We start from the raw sequence: 22,836 nt of genomic DNA, 5'->3' as shown, positions 1-22,836 counted from the left end.
TTTCATTTTTAAAAAAAAATTTGTCTTAATATTTTGTACATTTGAACAATTTCTTGTTTTGTACCCAAAAAATAAAAGACCGTCCTCATGATCGTGATTTCAATTATTACCAAAATAACCGTGCTTAATATTTTCTTCATAATGGAGCAGCCGTACTACCTTTTATAGTCATTAGGGTGGTTCTGTTATTCAGAGCAGCTACATCCATACATGTGTCAACTCACCTGCTCGATCATCTTTTCACGCTCGTCCACTAGTTTCCTGAGACGAATCTCTGGGAGGAAAATGGCAGGGGGAATGAAAAAAAAATAAAGTTTAAGAGAACAAACAAACAGCAACACAAGCCGCAAATACTATCAGGGATGTTTATGGATTAACATGAATATAAATCAGGACTGCACAAGTGAACATACCGGGAGTGGGTGGAGCCAAAGGTGCGGTGTGAGGGGTGGGGGTGCCGGGTTGTGAGGCAGATGCATGCAAAAAATGCATGCATCCATGGAGGGGTTGACGGAGCAGAGCGTGAGGGAGGTCAGGCAACATGCATACAATCTCGGGAGAGGAGGTCACATGGCAACTTGGCACGGACAACTGCAGTGCACTCACAAAATATTACATTTGCTGTTTGTTTTCATTACTGAGACCCATAAAATATCTATTACAGCACAATTCAACAAAAACACTTTCATGTGAGGCTCATCAATAGTTTCAGCTTGCATAACGGGTGAACGAACATGCTTGCGCAATCTGACACGATTCGCACATGGGGAAATAAATATGTGCACTAGCACTTAACGTTATAAAACATTAAAGTCGCTTTAAAGCACAATATGAAATGTTTGGGAATGCAGACAAATTGGACCAGCAAAGTAAAGCTAACAACAAAGTTCCACCAGATGGCGCCAAAGTCATCATTTTATTGCTTTGCTCTAACAGCGTACAATAAGAGGATAGGTTGCAAAAAAATACAAATAAAAATAAAAATCATGAACGAGGTTGACTGTGAAAAAAAATGCAATGCTTTAAACTCAACATTTCTCAATTATGACATGACATGTTTTTTGTTCCATCTTTTTATTGTGGACGGACCACATTGATTAAGTGCAACAAAAAGCGACATTTATCTTGTGAAGTTTTGTGCGTGCCGTAAACCCCAATCCCAACTACTACCTTGAACCCCGATCCAAACGCTAGCCAAAACTTCTGGACCTAACCCTACTGTCAAAGCCCAATCCTAACTCCTAACCCTTATTCTAACGCTAACTCTTTAGGCTAGCACAACTCCCACATCCCTAAACGGCTAACGCTAACGCTAACGCTAACGCTAATGCTAACGCTAACGCTAATGCTAATCCTAACCCCATACCCAAATACTAATCCAACATTGCCGTGGATGAAAAGCTTCATCTTCACTCACATAGAAAAACTATAGCGTAACATTCAGTCATTTTTTTCTCTCAATTTTGTATCAGTTAACTATAACACAAAGAGCTGAACAGGTTCCTTAAATAGTGGGGAAACAAGTAAACTCAAAACGATCGAGAAGTGGTGTAATTATATACAGACTTGTTGAAAAAGCTTGCAATTGGCATTCTCACTACTTTTTTTTTTGGCCCATACAACTTGCAAAAAAAAAAAAAAAAAAAAAAGTCCATTGATGAGCTAACAGCCATCAATTTAGTCAAGTCAAGAGCCTGCGTGAACAGTAAAAAACAAAACAATATTTTGAAATGTAAGTGCTAAGTCACCTTACACTCATCTTTGCCCTTGTTTTTGCCTTTCTTGCCATTTTTCTTGCCGTCTTTTCCAGAGACGTGCGTCTCTCTATGGTTGACGGTCGCACTTAAATCTTGCGGCTTTTCAACAACATCCAACGCTCCTGCCGGTAAAGATGCAGCCCCGGGTGCGAGTTGCTCTTTGCCCGTACTTTGTGGAAGTCCAGCGATGGAAGACTCTCCGTCCTCCGTCATGTGGCTTTCTTCATTCACGTTGTCGACAGTTTCCAAACGTTCCGCCTCAAGCAGAAACTTTTGTTTGTACTTGTTACCTGACGCGGCCAAATGTGCACACGCCTCTCTATCCTTCGGGTGTTCAATATTACTGTTGTTATTATTATTACTGCATTCATCCGGCAGGGCCTCGACGGCCATCTCGACGTCGCTCGGCTCTTGATTCTCGGGCGCGACCTCAGCAGCATCTCCAACCTTTTGCTTTTCAGCATTACTCTCATTATCGGGATCGAGTTCATCCGACGGGACCTCTTCAACTTCCCGCCGCTCCGTTTTTTCAACCGTCTCCATCTCCATGGCCGCGTCGAGATCCGTGTCGTCAAAATCAAAGGACAGCCCTTTCTCATCTTCATCATCATCATCATCATCATCAACATCCTGCCCACTGTCCTGTTGGTAAGAGTCTAGACAAGTCACTTCCTGGTCACAGTTTTCGTGCTCCTCCGGTTGCTCTCCAGGAGCTGATTTGTCATTACTGACTTCACATCTTGTTTTCTCTTTTGCGTCAACAACGTGCTCTTCGCACAGCAATGTCTGTCTGTCAGCAACAGGCTCAATTTGAGCTTCTACGAGTAGCTCCTCCCCCTCGTCGTCAAGGTCACACAAGGAGTTGTCTCGCTGGACTACATTGAGCAATTCTTCATTTTCCTTTTGAAATCTGTACTCGCACTCGGTTTCTGGCTCCTCACCCTCTTGAATTTCCCGTTGGAAAACTTCCTCGCCGAGGGTGTCGGGATTTACCGCAGCAGGCGGCTCCGACGGCGACGCTGCGGCATCTTGGAGGCTTTCACGGATGTCATGGGCCGACATCGCATGCAGCTGATTCTGACTTTCGGAAGTTTCAAAATGAGTCGTTTCAACCCGGCTTTCCGCGTCTAACTTGGTTACGGGGTCGTCTTCGCGATAGTTTGTAGTTTCAGAGCTCGTTTCACCTTCATGCTGGACAAAACCGGATGGACTTGTGTCCCCTTGGCCTGAAATGTCGACGGTACCGACGTCCTCTAAAACGAAGTCGTCTTCGTCACAAATTTCACAAGTAAGATCAGCTCGACAGCGATCGACCTCTGGCTCACATCCGTCCTGGACTTCCACAGAATCCAAACTTTCTTGACGTTTGTGATCCCTTTTTGTCTGCGAAAAGGTCTCAATTGGTGCTTCGGGTCCGGTTTGTACTTTTCCGTCTTCCAAATGTTCTCGGTTTTGCTCATCCAGATTGAGTATCTGTTCCATCTTGGATTCTTTGGAATTTTGAACATTGGAGGTTTCAGCGTGTTCCGCGGCATCGACTTGATGAGCAGTTGATTCCTTGAGGCTTTCAATTGCGTGACTGTCGGCGCCGCAGTCTGCAGCAGACCCAGCGTCTCCTAAATCTGCTATCTGAACGTTTTGTTGATCCGGCACATTTTCCTCCATTTTGTCCCTTGGCGGATTTCGTTCCTCAAGGGAGGCGCCTTTCTTTTTGCCTCTCCTCTTCTTCTTTTTCTTTTTCCCACCCGTCTTACACGCATGCTTGGTTAAAATGGTTCCCGACCCGTCGCTGTTTGCCTCAGCAGTTTCATGCTGCAGTTCAGTGTTGGACTCGGGATCGACTAATTGCAGACAAGGTTCTGAATCTTTGGCAACTAGTACTTGGGAACACAATTTAGAATCATTTACATCCTGTTGGGGCTTCGAGTCAGAATCCTTTACATCTTCCACTTGAGGACACAAATCAGAATTTTTTACGTCTACGAGGGGACGCAATTCTGGATCTTTTTCGTTTTCTTCATGGAGATGCGATTGAACATTTTTGACGTCTACTTGAGGACACAAGTTAAAATCTTGTATGCCTTCTTGAGAGCAGAATTCAGAATCTTTCACATCTATGTGAGGACACAATTCCAAATGTTGGCCATCTTCTACTTGGCAATGTGATTTAGAATCTTGAACATTTTCTTGCGGGCAAGATTCAGATTCCTTGGAATCCACGTGGAGACCTAACTCTGGATCTTTTGTGTCTTGTTGAAGTGGATGTGACTCAAAATCTTTTACATCTACTTGGGGACTAGAATCCGAATCTTTGACAGTCTGTACTTGGGGACATGACTCTGAATAATTTGGAGCTCCTTTGGCAAATGATTCTGAATCGTTCATATCCTCTTGGGGATGATTTTCAGAACCTTTGACATCTACTTGGTGAAGCGAGTCAAAACTTGGTATGCTATCTTGAGGAAGCAATTCAGAATTCACAAATACTTCCAGACATAATTCTGGATCTTTCAGGTCTTCCTCTGTTGGACATGATTCAAAATCTTTGACATTTACTTCAGAATAGAATTTAGAATCTTGTTTATCTCCTCGAAGGCGTGACTCCGAATTTTTGGCATCCCCATGGCGACATAATTCTGGATCGCTTACGTCTTCTTCTTGGGAACGCGATTCCAAATCTGTCACATATACTTTGAGAGACGATTCCGGATCTTTAACATCTTGTACACCGGGAGATAGTTCAGAGTATTTTAGATCTTCTTGGGGACAAGATTCAAAATGAACAACATCTCGTTGAAGACATGGTTCAGAATCATCATTAACTTCTTGATGGGGATGCGATCCAGAATCTTTTATTTCTTCTTGGTGACACGATTCGGACTCATTAACATCTACTTGGCAACTTGTTTCATGATCTGCTAGATTTTCTTGGGGACACGGTTCTTTGACAAATAGTTCTGTTTTCATTAAATGACCTTCCTCATTGATTTGATGTTTGTTTGGCTGCGTAGATTTCTCTTCCGTGCTGCCATTTATTTGTGTGTCCGTTTCCTCTAAATCACAGTTGACCGGTGGAATTGTTTCAGCAGGACTTGCGCTTTCTTGCAATATTTCATCCCCGGTGTTTGCGACCGGCGGTGCAATCTGCACGCCCTGGCTAAGACCACTGTGATTTTCGATAACGGGCCCTGACGTCTCATCAGTTTTCGAGAGCCTGCCCGCGCTCAGTTGACTCGTCCGGCCTTCCTCAAACACTTCTCCGCGCCGTTGTTGATCCACCTCTTCCTTTCCTCTACTTCGCAACTGAGTCTTCTCTGAGCTTCCTGAGAAATCATGAAGAGCATACGGTGAAAGGAGGCCGAACGGAGGCGTCATTTTCAAGAGCAGCCTTCAGTAGGAGACGTGACAGCAGAAGAACCCGTTTTGATTCAAGAGAACCGCATAGAAAAAGAGGGACCAGGGGGGAAGCACCAGTGGTGTAGGAGAATGCATAGAGAAGACCACAATTGAGATTTTGACAAGCTGAACATCTGTGCGGTGTCAGATACAGAAGCACAAGTTACCTCAGTCACCACACCACATGACATCAGTAACATTCACAGCTTTTAACGGATATATGAGGAAAAAGAGGAACAAATAAAAAGCTTTACAAATATTTGAAAGGGTTCAAATGCAGTTTTTCCGCCCCCACAGTAAATCACTTTTTTTGAAGTTTTTTTTTCTTCCAGAGAACGATAGAAGAGAAATCACATGTAAATTTTAGAAGCCTTGACTCGCTTGACTAAATACTGTAGATAATTGGTGGAAATTCAGTCAGAAATAACATAAATGTAATTCAAATGGTTTGCTATTAGATCCTAATTGACCCCTTATGATGAAATAATGGTGTGTCGTTCCTCTTAAAGCTATTTGATACAAATCAGAGGTGTCATAAGAAGCCCCAGAGAGAGTGAAAACTCAAGAGGTTAGTCCAAAAGTACAATTATTAAAATTCAAACGACAGACAATTGTGGTCAGTTGGATTGATGCAAAGCCATGCATAAGAGGAAAGATGCTTTGCTTCCAAAGTGTGTTTTACCGAGCATGCTGCTCCCTTCCGAGGGGGAGGTCGTCGAACCCTGAGCCGGCTGGGGGGCGCCGTCTCCACCGGTGGTGACGTCTGTTTCCGTCTCACTAGCATCGCCATTGATGCTCAGATCGGGTCCCAGTACTATTCCGTGTTTCTGGGGGGGAAACAAAACAAAACAGTCGGTCGCTATCATAAGCTTCACATTAAACTATTCTCATTAATGAAAAAAAAAAAAAAAGATAAAAGCGGCCGCTTTTTATGTTTAGGTTTTTCATGAAAAATCCTTGTACAGATCATTAAACTTCAATGCTATGCTTCACCAACACAAAATGGCTTGGGCAAAAAAAAAAGAAAGAAGAAGTGGTAATTTAGCGTGAGACATCTGTTTAAGATAAATGCTTCCAATTTGGATTTATTTGGGCAAATTTTCTCGTAGTAATTTGTCAGTCCAAGCCCTGGAATTCGTCCAAAATGGCTGCAAAATGTCTGACTTCCTGTTCAATTTCAGGAAAGTGTCCTTGAGAATTTTACGTTTGTCCTGTTATACGACTTGCCCAACCAATATCCAGCGTCCTTGCTGCATTTTCACATAAGATTTCTACATTACTTTGTCATAGACTTTCTTCGACCAAATAAATAGCCATTGTGAGTGCTTACAAAAAAAGCCTTCAACCTCCAAATCCAGTTTCATTCATGAATTTCGGTAGGCATATCTATTATGAGGAAAAACACACAAGGAAAGTCAAAGTCTTCCATTTTGGTTTGAAGTGGCCATTTAAGAGTCATTTTTGACATTTCAAAAGATCCTTCAAAGACAAATTTAGGAGAGTTTTTCCACTTGCTACCAAATAATAAAAAAAAAAACATATTGTTGCTGTCGATCTCCACAAGATGTGTTTGGCAAACATTTTGAGCAAACGCAGTACCTTTAGAATATCTTTCAGCTTCACCACCTCTTCTCTGAGTTCATCTCGCTCATTTCGGATTGCATCCGTGTATTCTTTCTGTCGCTCTAAGGCCTGAGCAGATTGGCATTGCAGAACGGAGAGGAAAGCGAAACGTGTGGAGCCAGAAGAGAAAGTAAGAACAGTGACGTCATTTTCATGCCGGCCAAAGTCGATGACAGAAAATACAGACGCCGCAGAAGCGGGCCGTACCCCAATTTTCTTATCCTTCCACTCCACCGTCTCCTGCAAGTCAGATATCTCCCTAGCAAAACTCTCCTGTTTCATACGCAACTGGCGGATCTCCTACAGCGGCAAGAGAAGACAGATGAAATAAAAGCGGAGGAAAAAGAAAACAGAGACAAGGTTTTTGTGTGTGAAAGGAAAATATGCGTGAAATGAAATCCGAGCGTGCGAGTGACGGACGGGCCTGTTTTCTGTCTGCTCCTGCTCACGGTGAATAAAAATACTCACATTTAGCAGCTCCTCGCTTTGTTTCAGCGTCTCTTTCATTTCGTTGAACTGGAACTGAAGCACACTGTGGCCATGCTTCTCGCGTTCAAACTCCTGCGGGGGGGGGGGGGGGGGGGGAATTGGAAGTCAATGAAGATACACACAGACCAAAAAAAAAACACACACGAAGAAACCCCACGACAACTAATGAAAGTGATCTTCGTTAAATATTGTGTGCGTCTTCTCGGGTCATAAAACTGTTTGAAGGACCCATGGCTAAACTTTCTCACACTGGGCAGTGAGTAAATTTCCTTCTGGAATGACTTGGTCGTCTTGAGATTTCGTTGTACCGTCTTCCAAGACCCCTCAGTACCAGATACAAAGCAGCCCCAGAACCCAACTGAGATCGAGAATGCCTTGCTGGTCCTCTGACAACCCGTAAAGGGAAATACACAATTGCACGCTATACCTTGACCTTGTCCTCAAACTCGCGCCTCGACTCGGACAGGAGTTCTTCGAGTTCTGTCAGCGAGTCTTTGAGCGTGTCCACCTGGTACATCAGGTTGCTTTTTTCATTGTCCAGTTGGGCGTTGGACACCATGGCCTTGCGGTACTTCTCCTCCACTTCAGTCAGCGCCTCCTAGAAACATGTACCGGCACATGCAGAATATGAACTTGACAACTTTGGGACAATTCATTTTTGATCTTGTTACGTATAATATGTAGAAACACGAGAGAAAGCATAAATGCAGTTTAGCGTACCTGCTAAATGAGAAATGAAGTTGAAAAGTGAATGGTGAGTTGTATCGTGTAGGTCATGGCATCAGGACCACTTATGGGGTTAGGACTTAATAAACCTGGTCATGATCTTGACTTAATCTTTAAATTCTTAGTCCTGACTTTCTTTTGGTTCAAAAGTTAATGGCAGTGTGCTTTTTTTTCCTGGAAATTACTTTGCAATTGTCCCCACCAGATGGTGCTGTTGAGCACTATGCATGCTCATAATTGGTCTTCTATATAGCTAATAATTTGTGAAATGTTATTTTATCTAGAATAATAACATTCAAATAAATACCAATTATGTTTGTAAGGTAATTTCGTTATAAACATATATGTATGATACAAGGCCAAGTTCAATGGTCTAACTTTTGTTAGAGTAGACAATATTTATATTGTACTCTTTGCGTGTTCAATTAACTGAATGGTGAGATTCTGGTGAAGAAGTCCCTTTGCAAAGGTATTATAATTATCAGAAGCTTCTGATGACAAAAACTCATGACACTGAAGCCGTGTTCCATCAGATTGTGTCTCGTCTACCCCGGCACATCATTATTTATTGAAAAGTGGGTGAATACGAAAAGCCTCCTCCCATCAGCCCACAGTACATTTGTTTACAACTCTGTTCCCATGGGTATAAATCAGATTAGAGAAAAACAATAATAATCAGCCTGTGCCTCCCTTCCGACCGGCAGAGACCGGCCCCAGACTAAAACTCCCTTCAAGATAGCAAATGGAATAAACCCGTTGCCCTTCTTCTGAGAGTGAGACAGATAATATAATCCTATTCATTGAGCCATACTGCTATAACTAAATCCAAAACGGCTAAAATATAAATTAAAACTGAAAAACAATGTTAATAACTTAACACTTTCTAAACAGGGAAGGACTGAAATAGTTGCACTCATTTAAGTCAAGTAAATTACGGCGCAGACATTAAAAATCAGTCTCAGGTTCTTATACCTTGACTTCTTTTAGGTTCTGAGTATATTTGGATTCCACATCTTGAATCTGATCCTTCAGTTCATGAATTTCCTGGTGAAAAGAGCAACAGCGGTGTGCAAGGGAAGCATCAGTGAGAGAGCTTGGCAGAGGCAAAAGCAGGAGGGCAAAGTACTGACACGTTTATGCAGATGATCTGCGGCGCTACCTTAATTTCTCTTGTGGCTGTTTCAGCATCTAGCGTGATGGCCGTTTCGACACTTCCTCTCCGTGAGGAAGTTCCGCCCAGAGAGGCGAGAGTGGTCGCCGTTAATGCAGAAGCTGTTCGAGAACCCTGCAAAAAAAGTGACAGTTGAGTAACGCAAATAAAAAAAGGCAGCAGAACCTGCTCAGTGTTTGTTGTTCCACTTACTTTCTCAAGATAATCCCTGTCGTCTACCTGCGGAGGCAGATAAAAAGCAATTTAGAGCCAAGTCAGGCGGACATACTTGGCCACAGGGTTCACAACCAGACAAGAAAAAGACCAGTTCCAAAATCCTTAATTCAGGTCATTCAGCATCACACTTTTTTTCCCCCCACAATTGAAAAAAAAAAGAAGCATGTTCATATTTTCAGTTCAGATGTGCCCCAAAGGATCAGTTTTGACACACATGTTAGTGAGCCCAACAGCCACACTCCATTGAGGGGCCAACACAGCTTTAGAAGTCCATAGTGTGAAGAAGAGAACCCAATTGCATGTATTTTCACATGCAGAGGCAGCACTTCATCATCACCAAATTACACTAGTCAATTAGTGTAGCAAATTGGCACTTTTCTGAACGGCTTGCACGCAGACACATGAGCGGAAATAGGCGGCGAAGAAAAGATTGATTTTGTTTGCACACCGGAGCAGGGCTGTCCCGACTCCCGATCAATGCCTCTCGATCCGATATCTCAGCAATGCATTAAAGTAGCACTAAGGAACTTTTCAACCTTAATAAAATATTTTCATAACTTTTTCGATGAAACATCAACTTAAAACTAGTTGAAGGGTACCTTTGCCATGGCCTGAGGGGAATCATTTTTAATGGCACGAAGCAACATTGAGGAGGATAGGAACACTGCCACACAAAAAACTACAAATGTGCTGACTGCTTTAGGACATACGTCTCTTCCCCCCTTTACCTTTTTGTTACTAAAACGGAAGGCAATTTGAATGTTGACGCACTATTACTGATTTCCTGGCAGAGGCTGCAAAACATATGAAAAGTTTTGTCTGAGGAGACAAAAAAGAAAAAGGAAAGCTACCCGGATAAAAGGATCAACATTGACCTGGCTTTCACTCGCTGGCGTGAGCTAAAAAACAACGCAATGCGCTTGTCCTCATGGGAAATGTGGTCTTCCTTCAGGCATAACATTACCGCTTTTGTTTGATATGGCGCTGCCATAAATCAACATAAACTGGAAGTTCCTTAGTGTTGCTTTGATGAGAAAAAAAGAGCATTCAAATTGTCTCATGTGTAAATTTGGCAATACCTTTGTACAACAAAATTGAAAAACTAAGGGGATGATAAAAACCAGATTATTTTCAATAGGTAAAATGATTTACGCTCTCTTGACTGGATTGTACACGAGCAATTACAAAATAAATTTACCTTCAAAATTCTGACACAAACACGAGGATGTGACGGCTGTAAATATGAAACTGTATGTACTGACTAGCACATTAGACAAGCTAAGAGATTAAGAACCGATCTTCAGATTAACAAAGCAATCCTTTCAACGTTATCTTGCGAGTTAAATTGACTCAAATCTGTCCAGTCAAACACACAAATCAACCAATGAAACAAGAAACAAACACAATCCCTTGTTGGGTTAATTGCACAAAAGGAAGGATGCAGGAGACTAAAACAGCAATCTCAGACAGAGGTCTCGGCCTCCTGCGGGTACAAACGAGACTCACGTCAGAAAAATCGGGTATAGTAACATCGTCCAGATCCCTGGGGAGTCCTCTGCTACTGGAAGTGCTTCTTATCAGACTGACAACAGAGCCACAGTTGTCCTAGATTGGCCGCCACAGGGTTGAGACGACACACAGCCAAACAAAAAGTGTCATAACCGTCCACCAAACAAAAGATTTCAGCAGGCAGGCTATCTGGAGGGCTCACCACTGGGCTGGTACGGGCAGAATTGGCCCGGCTGGAAGTTCTGGAGTTGGAGCTGCGGTAGCTACTGTACTCTAAAGGCTGTCAAGGAAACACACACGGTGACGCTTCCATGTCAAAAACATGCACATGCTCAAGCTCGTCTCAAGATGCGTGCCTATTTGCGCTTCATCATTCACAAAGTCTTCATATTTCTAGTCAGTTACTTGTTCAACTCGTCATTTATTTATGTAGTCACCCAATTCATGTGTTCTGAGGTCTTTGATACCACAAGATGCCACACCAAGCCCCGGGTAAGAGGAGGGTAGTAGTCGGTGTCAAAGAAGTACGTTGATATGATGGGACACTTCAGTATTTTTGATAGCCTGGCAAGCCACACCCACTTTTTGGGTCTGGGCAGCTTGCCCTCGAGCGCGGCTCGGCTCAAAACCAACCGTACTTTTATTCACTGGCACGTATTCTTCGTGAACAACGTCACTGAAAATGGCGCACGGCAGAGTGTTGAATAGTTTCATTCAGCATTAAGATCAGTTTTAAATGATCAGAAACACAAAGCCATTAAAACTCCAGCAGCTGACGACAATGGAAGCATTTTATTTCAAACGAAGATGTGTGTCAAAATACCATCTAAGACACGATCTGAGGTGCGCATATGCAAAAAGGCGACCATATTTGTTCACCAACTAGGGCAACTACACTAGGTCAAAATATGTAAGTAGTGCACATAAGTTGCTTTTCTGATGCTATGTCCGCCCTTCACTGATTGGTTCAATTCCACCGTCTGTTTGCTCATCTCAGAAATACTCTTGATGAGACTGCGGCCAGACTCAATTGCTTACGGTTTCCAGGCTAGTATTTTGCCATCCAAAAACTTTTTTCAGTCTTGTTTTTGTTGTTTTGCAGTCAGAGGTGACAGAAAAGCAAAAAAAACTATTAATGTCAAAATCCCTGCTTTGTTTGACAAATTTCTTTGAAATTAAAAAGAAGCAGCTAATTGTCTTCGCTTGTTGATCTGATTTTTTCTTTTTTTTAAAGTTTCGGTCCTTTTGTTGTCACAGAATTAAAGATCTGTATTAATGCTCTAAATCGTCTGGCGACACGGGGAACTTTGCTTTTAAAACAGCTGGCAGTTAATGAGATAATGTCGGCAATTGTAAAAAATAAAAATTGGAGGGATCATCAGTTACGTTTTAACTAGAGCTGTCAAAGATTACATTTTTTAATCAGATTAACCACATTTTTGAATTTTGATTAATCATGATTAATCGCTTAATAAAAAAGCCTTTTTTATCCCCCCAAAATTCCCGCCAAATTTTAAGAGCACCAATTATGTATTCATTCTTTTGACATTTAATGTTATGAGGACGTCTTCAAAAAATTTTATCCACTGCACACGCTCATCCTCCTCTTTTTCTAATCAGTTAATTACTTGCATAATTTAAAATGAAAAAAAAAATGACCCCAATATTTTGACATGAACAAATATTCTAAATGTGATACGCAAACAAATAATTAAATGCTTTACTTTAATGCGTGAAATGATGTTTATTGCTGAAACACAACCTGTGCTACCTTAAACGTAGCCATCCGCTGTCACGCTAAAGGATAATCTATGGTAAAAAAATAATAGTGTGATTAATCCGATCTTTTTTTGTGATTAATTAATCAATTAATGCTTTAACTTTGACAGCACTAGTTTTAACACCACCACACTTCAAACATCTGCCAGGCGCTGTTAGAATATCGTCACACACATCAAGTCAAAACAAATTCAAACTTTTAACACCAAATCACAACATGTCAAAATTAGTTAATCATTTGTTTAGCTCACACGCCACACCAAAAATTTGTCCATGCCCAAAAAAATTCACTTACATGGGAGCCGGAGTTGGTTCCGGACACTCGCCGCGAGCCGGAGCAGAGACCGTCCTCGTATAAGGAGCTCTGTATTTCATGCGACATGATACAGACGACACATACACTTCTTGCTCACGCTTTAGCATGTTTACATTTAAACATCGCTATTCATTGGTAAGAAACCTCATGCACATCTGGATGTAAGCTACTCAAGAGTTAAAAAGTGGTCGACTGGCAGTGCTCCATTCCTGATCCTTTGCTATGGGGCTAAAAAAGCCCTCAATCAAGTGCTTAAGAGTGATCCAAATGTGCTGCAAAATGGCTGGTGAGTCCATAAAAAGTCAACGAAATGATGGCTATGATATGACTGGCTGATCAAGTGTGATGTTGGCAAACGAGTCTCTTTGACAGAGGTGCGAGTCGAGGGCAGCCCTCGTCTTTTTTTGTTCCCCCATACGAACCTGGTGGGAACCAGTTGAACCCGGATTCCTGCCGGTGGACAGGCCATTGAGGGTGTACAAGTCAGAGGAGGCGTAAGATGCCTGAGAGAGGGAGGCCACAGTCGTCGAGTCAAAAATAAGATTGGGATGAAGACAATAATAATAATAAAAAAAAAGAGACATCCACAATTTCAAAGGGTTTTATGTGTCTTAACATGTCTGCAAAAGGTTTTTGCCAAAATATGCCACGGACAATCCATTATTACACTGCAAAAAGTGACATTTTAAGTAAGATATAATTTCTTAAATTTAACCAGCATTTACTTATTTTGCTTTTACAAGCTATTTTTTACTTAAAATGAAATTGTCAAGACAATTAATTGATCCTTATTTTAAGATACTCATTACTTAATTATCTTATTTCATCAAACAGTCTTAGCCTTGAGTGTCTTAAGACAAGCATTTCCCCCATTTTAAGATGGCAACTAACCAACATTAAATGCCCTGACCTGGGGTTTCATAAATTGAATATTTTTATTTTAAGATTTTGCATAATCTCGTAATAAGATAAATGGGAAAAACACAAGTATGAAAACAATCAGCCCAAAGTGCAATATAGCTTGGTGGTTCGTTTTGTTATATTTACTAAGCTCATTTTTTCCAGCTCAGTGGTCTCGTGGCAGAATGCCTACCCTCAGACTCGGAGGTTGTGGGTTCAATCCCTGACTGGGTCATACCAAAGACAATAAAAATGGGCCATGTTACCTCCCTGCTTGACACTCACGCTTAGTTATCCAAGCGTAAAAAATACTTAGAAATACTAAGAAAATAGTTATATTTATTACAGCATGAAAAAAGTCAATATTACTTGATTTTAGTATAAAAATACTATTTTCAAGACCGCTGCAGTTGATATTGGCCTAGTATTATTTTCTTCTTTTTTCTTTAAAATCTTACAGGTAAATTTAAGTATAATTTTCTTGTCCTGTTGGCAGATACTTTTGCTTATTTGAAGTAATAATTTTCTTATTTTACTATATTTTTTTCTTCATTTTTCTACTGTCCTTTTTGCAGTGTAATATCAGTTGGACTATCTTATTTAAGAGCTTGTGCTGAAACAACACAAGTGTCCTTGATGCCGTGTCACCTGCCAGTCACAAGGCAACGCTTATCAAACCCAGCCTGCAACCGTATGCGTAATCCAGTAAACGTAGTAGGTCAACACGAGCTCATCAGCAAAGTAAACAAATCATGCGCACACACACAACACTCAACTTTCACTTTTGTTAAAGCCTCCAAATTCAGAGTACAACAAGTTAATCGAGTGTTAGGTGTTTTCTCAAACCACTGCAGTGTCAATAGAATTATTTGACCGAATTCTGCATACTTTTAACAAACGGCTACTAACCCGGCTGGACAGAACATCATGGCCGTTCCTCTACAAAAGCAAGAGTGCAAAAAGTGATTTGTCATTTCCCTCAAAGACGATTCAAGCCGCAATTGTTTGACAATGACATACATCCTTCTCTTTGTGCTTATGTTTCTTCTTTTTCTTGGACTTTTGCGAGAGCAAGGACGAGCCCTTAAGGGTGACAGAAAGAATGAGATCAGGATGAGGATACCAACAAATAGATTGTTTTCACAACGCAACTGATACCTGAAATCCCCACACCAACGTACACCAAAATAACACGCAAAAATGGATTCACGGTCACTCCTGTTATGTTGTGGATCAAATTGACCTCGTTTATGGGAAACATAAACAAAAAAAAAAAAAAAAAAAAAAAAAAGGGAAACATTGGCAAACACTGGGTTAAATAATCAAGGCGACAGCAAAAAAAAAAGAAGCACATTGACCACAAGGTTACCAAATGTCAGACATTCACAATCAGAAATCAAGAAAGGGTGTGAATGTTGTTTGAAAGAGCAACAAGGCACTCATAGTAGATACCTGCAAATGTCAATATTAAATCTGTTTAATGTATTATACACTAAGCTCAAAAGCCATCACAGTAGTATCATTCATGCACAGGCGGGAAAGAAAAATACAGCACAAAACATACAGAATGATTCTGTTGTTGACATTTCTCATTCCACAGCATCAGTCTTACCCCGGCACCGTAAACTGCATCAAGATCCGACTGTGCAAGAGATAAAAAACATCAGCGACTCTGCCAGACTCTCTTTTAAAAAGAAACCATTTCCCACCCTAAAATTCAAGACAGTTTCCATCAGTCCTTTAACAACACATTTTCGTTTTGCGAAATGAAATTAAAACAAAAAAATGGAAAACTACATTTTTCGTTTACTAAACAAACGAAAACTGACTATAATTATAGCGATAATGTCCTTTGTTTTCATCTTTTTCATCTCAATTAATTTATTACGAGCTTTTGGGGGTTCATTTCAAATGTTTTTCTTCAGATTTTATTTTACTGCACAATACTTAGAGATGTTTTTATAATTGTTCACAATAAAAAAAATAAAAAAAATGATACTAAAACTAAAAGCTAACAAACCTGATCTCGAAACTAATTAAAAACTAAATTTTAAAAACAAAACGATACAGAAAATTCCAACACTTGTTGATCCCACCGTCTCGAAAAAAAACAAGTGCACATGAGCTGCCATAAAAAAAAAATTTTTTTTTAAAACATTGCTTTTCCACATTTGCATGTCACAATCCATCAAAACTCCAGACGACTCGTTCAGAGACATTTCACAGAAGCATTTCCAAAATCCATTTTCCCATAATGCTGTATGTCCTCTCTCAGCGACTCCGTTTTGGGCAGCAGTTCAAGAGAATGCATTTTCACATTTCCCAATCCAAAACCGAGACCGCACACACCGAAACTTCAGAATTTGTGTTTTAATACTGACCCTGACGCTGCCTCGGCTGCCCACAGATGTCCGTTCGTCGTCATCTGAAAGCTGTGTGAGAGAACAAGACAGATTTCAAAGGACAATTAGGGTTTTTTTGTCCAATATTAATTAGGTCCAATGCAGAGCGCCATCGTGAGACAGGATGTTGAAATATTGTGCTACGTTGTGGAAACAAGATGTGAACACAAAACTTGTACACACAAGACGTATTCGTTCCCGGTACGTATAAGAGTAGGTGAAATTCAAACTTGAATATTCTGGAAAACGTAATTCATTTCAGTGGCTCAATTAAAAAGTTAGTCATATTACATAGAGTCACTTTAAAGAGTTATTTATTTATTTATTTAACATTTTGATAATTGATGAATGCTCCAAATTCCTAATTCCAAGAATTTGACTATCACATGAGTAACAATCAAAAGTATGCTTTTGTTGACTCTAAATATTGACTTAAAAAAAACGTTTCAAAGATTTCCTACTTTTTATTGCGATGTAACCTGTTTCATTACGTAATCCGAATGGGATAAAAAAAAATAATAATTGAAATCTTTGATTTCATTTTTCCAAAGAAATTTGATTTGAATGCACATTTTGCTAATAGCCACACATTTGAGTAGCTTTAGCATAGATTCTAGCAAAGGACCGAAAATATTTGTTTGACGGATGAGATGGAAACAAAAGGGAGGACTACAAACCGTATGTGTCTGTGAGGGTCGCGAGTACCGCTCACTGTCCTCCTGCATGGTGGGAGGAAGGCAGATGAAGGTGATGAAGGGAAAAGGAGGGGGGAAGTGAAGGAGGAGACGCCACAAAGATGCAGGTCACGCACAGGAGATGGAGGTAGATTCGAAAGAGTTCACATTAAAGCACTTCATGATGCTCTTTGTCTCTTTGTGACAGGGTTGTCGAACACATTTGATCACCGCTCTTAATATAAGTTCTCCTTGCTTTAATCATGGTTAGTAACAGCTCACGTCGAACACTTGATGTTTTTAGTGCAATTTCAACTGAGTCATTACATAAGAAATTAAAGGTCCTGTAAAGTGAATTCATTCAATTGTTTTGAAATATATATTTTTTTAAAGATAGTTGCTGGAAATGTGCAAAGACTGACCTACGTGGTACTGAATTTGGGAGATTCTGAGAGTAAGTCTGACTTGGCAGCCAGCGTGTGAGGCTGAGCATTTGGGCTTTCGTGGCTTCTTTAGAGCGCCTCATCGTCGCAGCATGGAAAACCCCTAAAACAACCTGGTAGGGTATTTTCCAGCCGCAGGAGTAAGCAAATATTTTTATGTGGTCAAACGTTAAATTAGGTGTAGACATTTAGGAAATACAGTATGCTAGACAAGTAGCATCCATTTTTCCAGGTCATAATCAGGGGTGCAGCTATTGACCGGTTTTACGATTAACCGTAAAGCCGCGTTTTTTTTTTTCACAGACTATAATCGTACACCGAAATTTGAAACCGTGGTACCCCGAGCCATAGTACTGCAGTAGTAGAGCTGCACAATATATCGGAAAAAATGTCAATATAGCGATATTGGCCCATGCAATATGCATATCACAAAGACATGCAATAAGTTTCATATGGAATTTAGCCGCTAACTAAAATGTGCACCGCCATCTAATAGTTGAACATTATCGAGAGGTAATTATAATTAATTAAGAATATATTGAATTTGCTTATTTAGCTGCAGGATTTTTTTTTATTATTTTATTAGATAATAAAAATGTCATTTCTTTATGTACATGTTGAATATCGCAATAATATCAATATCTCTGTATCGCAATTATTTTCCAATATCGTACAGCCCGAGCTATTCTGCAGGCACACCCACAAGAGAACGGTATGATTTTCCCCTATTCTGATTCCATATATTTGGGCAATCTTATTAATTTTCCAAATTTGGAAGGGTTGTTAGCAACACTCGTGTGGTGTGACAAATTTACACCACACATTTATGTGCATATTTCCACTTTACAGGGGCTTGAAGCGCTGTATGTTGCTGATCGAATGCCAAAAACTTAACATTGTTAACATAGTCACGTTAGTAATTGTTCACATCAACAGCCAACACACCGATTAAACTTTCCTAGCAACATTAAACTCAGTCACGACATGAGAAATTAAGACACAGCAAATCTCATGCGGTTCACACCGAGAGGGCAGATGGTCATGCTGACTACAAGCCAAATAGTCAACCCTGCTCTCCTAAAACCGATTTTTACAGAGGATCAAGCTTTGCTTCATTTCGATGTGTCGTCTTGTGTGAACAACAAAAACCCACACTGTAAATGCCACACACCAAAATTACAACTCAAAACAATTACGGCTTAAACGTGCATTGAAGTTGGGCAGTGCAAAAACGGTACCATCCATTGTTCAATATCTCCCCATTTGCTGTCTGATCTGTCATCTGATTTGGGATTCAAGCCATAATATTTCTAAAAAAACAAAAAAACAAAAACAGAGTCATGAAACAAGTGAACCCATCGCCAATATTTACTTGCTTGAAGCGCACGCTTTGAGCGAGTCAGATGCATACCTTCTGCACCTGAAAGATCTGCACGCCGCCAGCAATCGAGGGGAGAGGAGAAAGTACGGAAACAGAAATATACGCCGGTCAGAGAGTCAGAAAATGGCGGCTGAATCAGCAGCAGACAATACAAGATGAAAGGCTGATGGTTCAGATACAGTTAAGAGGCAGTCGGGGACGTGAAATAACGCGTACCGGAGAAGAACATCCAAGATGGAGACGGAGAGAGAATCTTGGCTCACCGCATTAGCATACGTTAGTCATTCTGGTTACGTCTCCCAACGTAAGAAAGCAACTCCCTCGCAACTGAGGGCCCGCCGGGTGCCCTGAATGCCAGAACTGGATCACTTCTGGTCAATAACCAACCTCATAAAGATAAGGGTAATTCTGTAGTTGGTTTACTGATTGGCTCTTATATGAGACTTCAACGCAAGTGAAAATGTCTTGCAGTCGTTACATCCAACTCCATTGAGTTGCACTCCGGTACCGGCGTTTACCACGGATCTCGGTTCTGCCCCCAAAGGACACCATTGCATCAGCATCAATCACAGCCCCTTTTTACATAGTCCTCACTCTTTTTTCCAAACTGCGCAGAGACTGGTACCAATTTGTTCCTCCTTTCGAGGTAGCGTCACAGCCGCAATAGCGACGGGATGATGAAAGCCGATAGCAAAACACTGTGTGACACAATTTATACTTTTGACATGCATCAGAATACTTTGAACGCAGGCAGCCCGCACTATTTGGCCGTTGCTAAATTCAGTGTAAAAACCATTTGATACGGCTCTGCTGCGGTTACTTTGTATGTTGTTACAGATGGCTCGTCGCCAGGACCCCCTGAGGAGAGAGGAAGCTTACTGCGGCAGGGCCAAAGTTGATCTTCCTATGCTAAGCTAAACTAAGCTAAGCCACTTTTTCCATTCCAAGCTGCAGATCGGGAATTGAACTAAAGTCACCGTGATCCGTTTGATCAGTTTTAAAATGAGCACGTGAATGTTGTCCTCCTGATTTTATTGTTGTTAAAATTCCTCCAGCGTGCCAGTTGCGACTCTTTTCCGTCCCAGCAATTCCGCACTTAATCCAGATGTACTCGCGCCGTCTCCTGTCGTACTGTATGCTTGCCCAATAAATGGATTGACTGGCTTTGTAATTCTGGCTTTTGGGAGCAGATTTGCCGCTTACTGCCTTCCCGACCTCATTAACACTCTCCTCGATTGCAGTAATGGAACCTTGCGAATCTAATGTTCTGGCTCAGGTCAAGTCCACGCCGATGAGCTACTGTTGCAGAATTGCCAGTTCAAGAGTGTTTGTCCTGGATCAGCCATTTTGGCGGTGAAGGTCAGTGTCACAGTTTCACGCTGTCGCGCCACTGATACACAAATAATATGAGGGACAGAAAGGGGGGCTGCAAGTAGGCCAGTCGGGTCTTTCAGTAATATTGTTTGAATGCGGTTTTACCGTACGTGGTGATGTCTTTTATTTTCCTTACGACTTAGCAGTTTTGTCAAATTTGGGAACTAGGGGGCGGGGTCACCGAGCCCAACAGAAACGCAGACAAAACTATTGCTCATCTGTGTCTGGACACTAATTAGCGCGAGTGGCCACATAAGCCCATTCAAGCTTATCATGTTTGCACGTACGCTATTTAACTCACCGTGCTGGCCTTTTTGACGGGGGGGCTCCGAGGGCGCCTGGTGAAGGCCGCCCTCAGTCTCCTTCCTGCCAGGAGACGCCCGGCAGTTTTTGTCGACATCAGGGTACCGGGACAGACTGCATTCTTCAACGCTCAGTAGGTAAGAACCGATCGGATGGATGGCGTCGAGTAAAAGGAACGTAGCAAATTTAAATCCAAAACGGGGATACAGGAAATCGATCTAAAATCCAATTGAAAATCAATAATCCATGCGCCATTGTGCCGCCTTCAGTTTTCCATAACGCATCCATCACCAAAGACGACGAGAGTCGACGCGCGACGGCCCCATTGCTCGAGTCAACAACATGATCCGAGTGCAGCGCTGCAGAAGGACCACAACCTGCTAAGCTACTTTAGAACGGAGTTAAAGGATTTCACGGACACACACACACACAAAACAATGGTCAGTAATCCTGTGCATATGACTTCAGTGCCTGGATTTTGACTGAACTCAGTAATACTACGCACAATGCTCCGTAGCAGACGGCATAATAAGAATATGCACATTATTTGCTCTAACAAAAAAAGGCGGTCGTCATATTTACGACATCGTAACGCATAATCTGTGTTAACGGTGGTAACTCCTTAGAGGTAAATCGTAGCAGGCGGGGGGGGCAGACGTCTGTCTACATGTGTGAGATTACGTGACGCTAATAATAGGGAGCTATAAAAAGCCCCACTTGGTACAGATCAGACGTTCTAAACCAGGGAAGTAAAAAGTTAAGAACGTGACCACGCTGAAATTAAAATGTGATCGAGTGTGAGCGCGTGTTGACAGAAGGCACGTCCTTGATGTTTGCTTCTAAATGTTATTACTGTGCAGTTACTTTTAAAACAAATCATTTTATCAACTCTGATGTGTTTAACTCGTTCATTCCCAGCCATTTTCACTGAAGCAACCCCCTTCGCTCCCAGCTGGTTTACTGGATTTTGACTGATTTAGCAAGGCCCACAAAATATTGTGTTCTATTGCTATAAAACCTTCATCAGGAAAAAAAAAAGAAGTATATTTCTATCTGTTTCTGTTTTGCAGCAATTAGCATTAGAATAGAGCTAAGTTGCAACACTGGGGAAAAGAGAGGTGCAACGTGGCCCTGGTTGAGCTCTTATACTCTGCTGCCACCTGCTGGCTGTTTTTTTTGTAATAACTACCTTTGCTTTAAGCGACCGCTTCAGGTCAGAGGCTGCATCAAAGCTTTCTGTATGCTCTAGCATAAAAAACATTAAAAACCTATAAATACGTTTTTGGGACCACGGCGATATTTAACATTCCATTTAATATATTCTGTATACATTTTTGGGAGCAAATGAGTAAATACCTGTCACAGAAATCACTCCGGTGGCACAAACACAATGAATACGTATTTAAGTCAACCGCATCGTGTTTAATTAAGATGAGAGCATCACATTGTGAAAGTGGTTAGCGCGTCTGCCTCGCAGTCGAGAGGATCTGGCTTCGAATCTTGGTTCGGGCCCTTCGCGTGTGAAGTTGGTATACCCCTCCGTGCTTGTGTGGGTTTTCTCCAGCTTCCTCCCACATTTCAAAAACATCCACGTTTGATTAATTAACAACTCGTGTGAATGGTGGTATGGTCAAGTGCACGTGCCCTGTAGGGCTGGCTGGCGACCAGTCCGGAGCACGCCCCGCCTCTCCCAAAAGTCAGCGAGGATAGGCTCCGGTTACTCCGACCTCATGAGGACGAGCCGTATAGAAAATGGGGCAAAGACCGTGATAGGGCCCGATTGAAATATTTATCAATGTCATGTTTTTTGCCAATAATTTAACTAATCCCAATTTAAACGCCGGCACCACCTTCGGTTGATGACCAACATTTTACAAGCGTATTCTTGTTTTGTTTACCTCTTTTTGTTGCCTTTCAAGTTCCCGCATGCGGATCTCTCTGGCTTCTGCCCTCGCTGCCCTCTTGGCTGCCAGGCGGGCTTCAGCCTGTAAGGGGAACATGAAGAAAAAAACAAAAGAAAAAAGGGAAATTGTTATAATATGTGATTTACATAATACGCCAAATATGAGTAACCAGAAAGCAGTCGTCATTGAGTTTTATACAGAAGAACGTATTTCCATTGTTGTGTTTATAAACACTAAACATAGGCTAAATTTATAGTACTGTTTAGAGAACATTTCTCCACTCTGCAACAGTTCGAACCAAGGGCCTTTTCCTTAAAAGGACCTCTCAAAGCGTGACGAGTGTGTGCGGCTCAAAAGAATGTGTAAGCATTTCCTTCCTCTAACATTGCGGTAGACGTGTGTAGCTAAATCTTGTTTGCCTCTCGGCGGGGACACCAAAGCCCCTCCCCTTTTATTGCACTAATGCATTTCCT

The 22,836-nt window shown here is 41.5% G+C and overlaps 1 protein-coding gene across 9 annotated transcripts in view; it reads right to left on the bottom strand.

Moving 5' to 3' along the window:
* The window catches only part of lrrfip1a (leucine rich repeat (in FLII) interacting protein 1a), a 32,891-nt gene that overhangs the window by 2,848 nt on the left and 7,207 nt on the right, over window positions 1–22,836 (bottom strand). The window contains exons 2-22 of one of the 9 annotated variants that reach the window (XM_086090684.1): window positions 22,358–22,444; window positions 18,813–18,830; window positions 18,640–18,711; window positions 16,962–17,003; window positions 16,264–16,314; window positions 15,495–15,524; window positions 14,903–14,965; window positions 14,792–14,821; window positions 13,405–13,485; window positions 12,962–13,030; window positions 11,090–11,167; window positions 10,885–10,983; window positions 9,355–9,381; window positions 9,151–9,276; window positions 8,964–9,035; window positions 7,693–7,863; window positions 7,245–7,337; window positions 6,984–7,076; window positions 6,753–6,845; window positions 5,836–5,980; window positions 888–5,080 (exon numbers count right to left, since the gene is read on the bottom strand). In XM_086090684.1, the coding sequence (XP_085946810.1) occupies window positions 1,740–5,080; window positions 5,836–5,980; window positions 6,753–6,845; window positions 6,984–7,076; window positions 7,245–7,337; window positions 7,693–7,863; window positions 8,964–9,035; window positions 9,151–9,276; window positions 9,355–9,381; window positions 10,885–10,983; window positions 11,090–11,167; window positions 12,962–13,030; window positions 13,405–13,485; window positions 14,792–14,821; window positions 14,903–14,965; window positions 15,495–15,524; window positions 16,264–16,314; window positions 16,962–17,003; window positions 18,640–18,711; window positions 18,813–18,830; window positions 22,358–22,444 (4,881 nt within the window). In that variant the 3' untranslated portion in view covers window positions 888–1,739. Of the gene's footprint in view, window positions 1–224; window positions 275–887; window positions 5,081–5,835; window positions 5,981–6,752; window positions 6,846–6,983; window positions 7,077–7,244; window positions 7,338–7,692; window positions 7,864–8,963; window positions 9,036–9,150; window positions 9,277–9,354; window positions 9,382–10,884; window positions 10,984–11,089; window positions 11,168–12,961; window positions 13,031–13,404; window positions 13,486–14,791; window positions 14,822–14,902; window positions 14,966–15,494; window positions 15,525–16,263; window positions 16,315–16,961; window positions 17,004–18,639; window positions 18,712–18,812; window positions 18,831–20,457; window positions 20,884–22,357; window positions 22,445–22,836 lie in introns of those variants that run through there. The other 8 variants (XM_086090685.1, XM_086090677.1, XM_086090678.1 and 5 more) reach the window with 8 other exon arrangements.

Source organism: Leptonotus elevatus, chromosome 12 (genome assembly GCF_054856555.1).
Source record: "Leptonotus elevatus isolate MCC_2025b chromosome 12, RoL_Lele_1.0, whole genome shotgun sequence".
NCBI lineage: Eukaryota > Metazoa > Chordata > Actinopteri > Syngnathiformes > Syngnathidae > Leptonotus > Leptonotus elevatus.
This window is presented reverse-complemented; position numbering and strand designations above follow the sequence as displayed.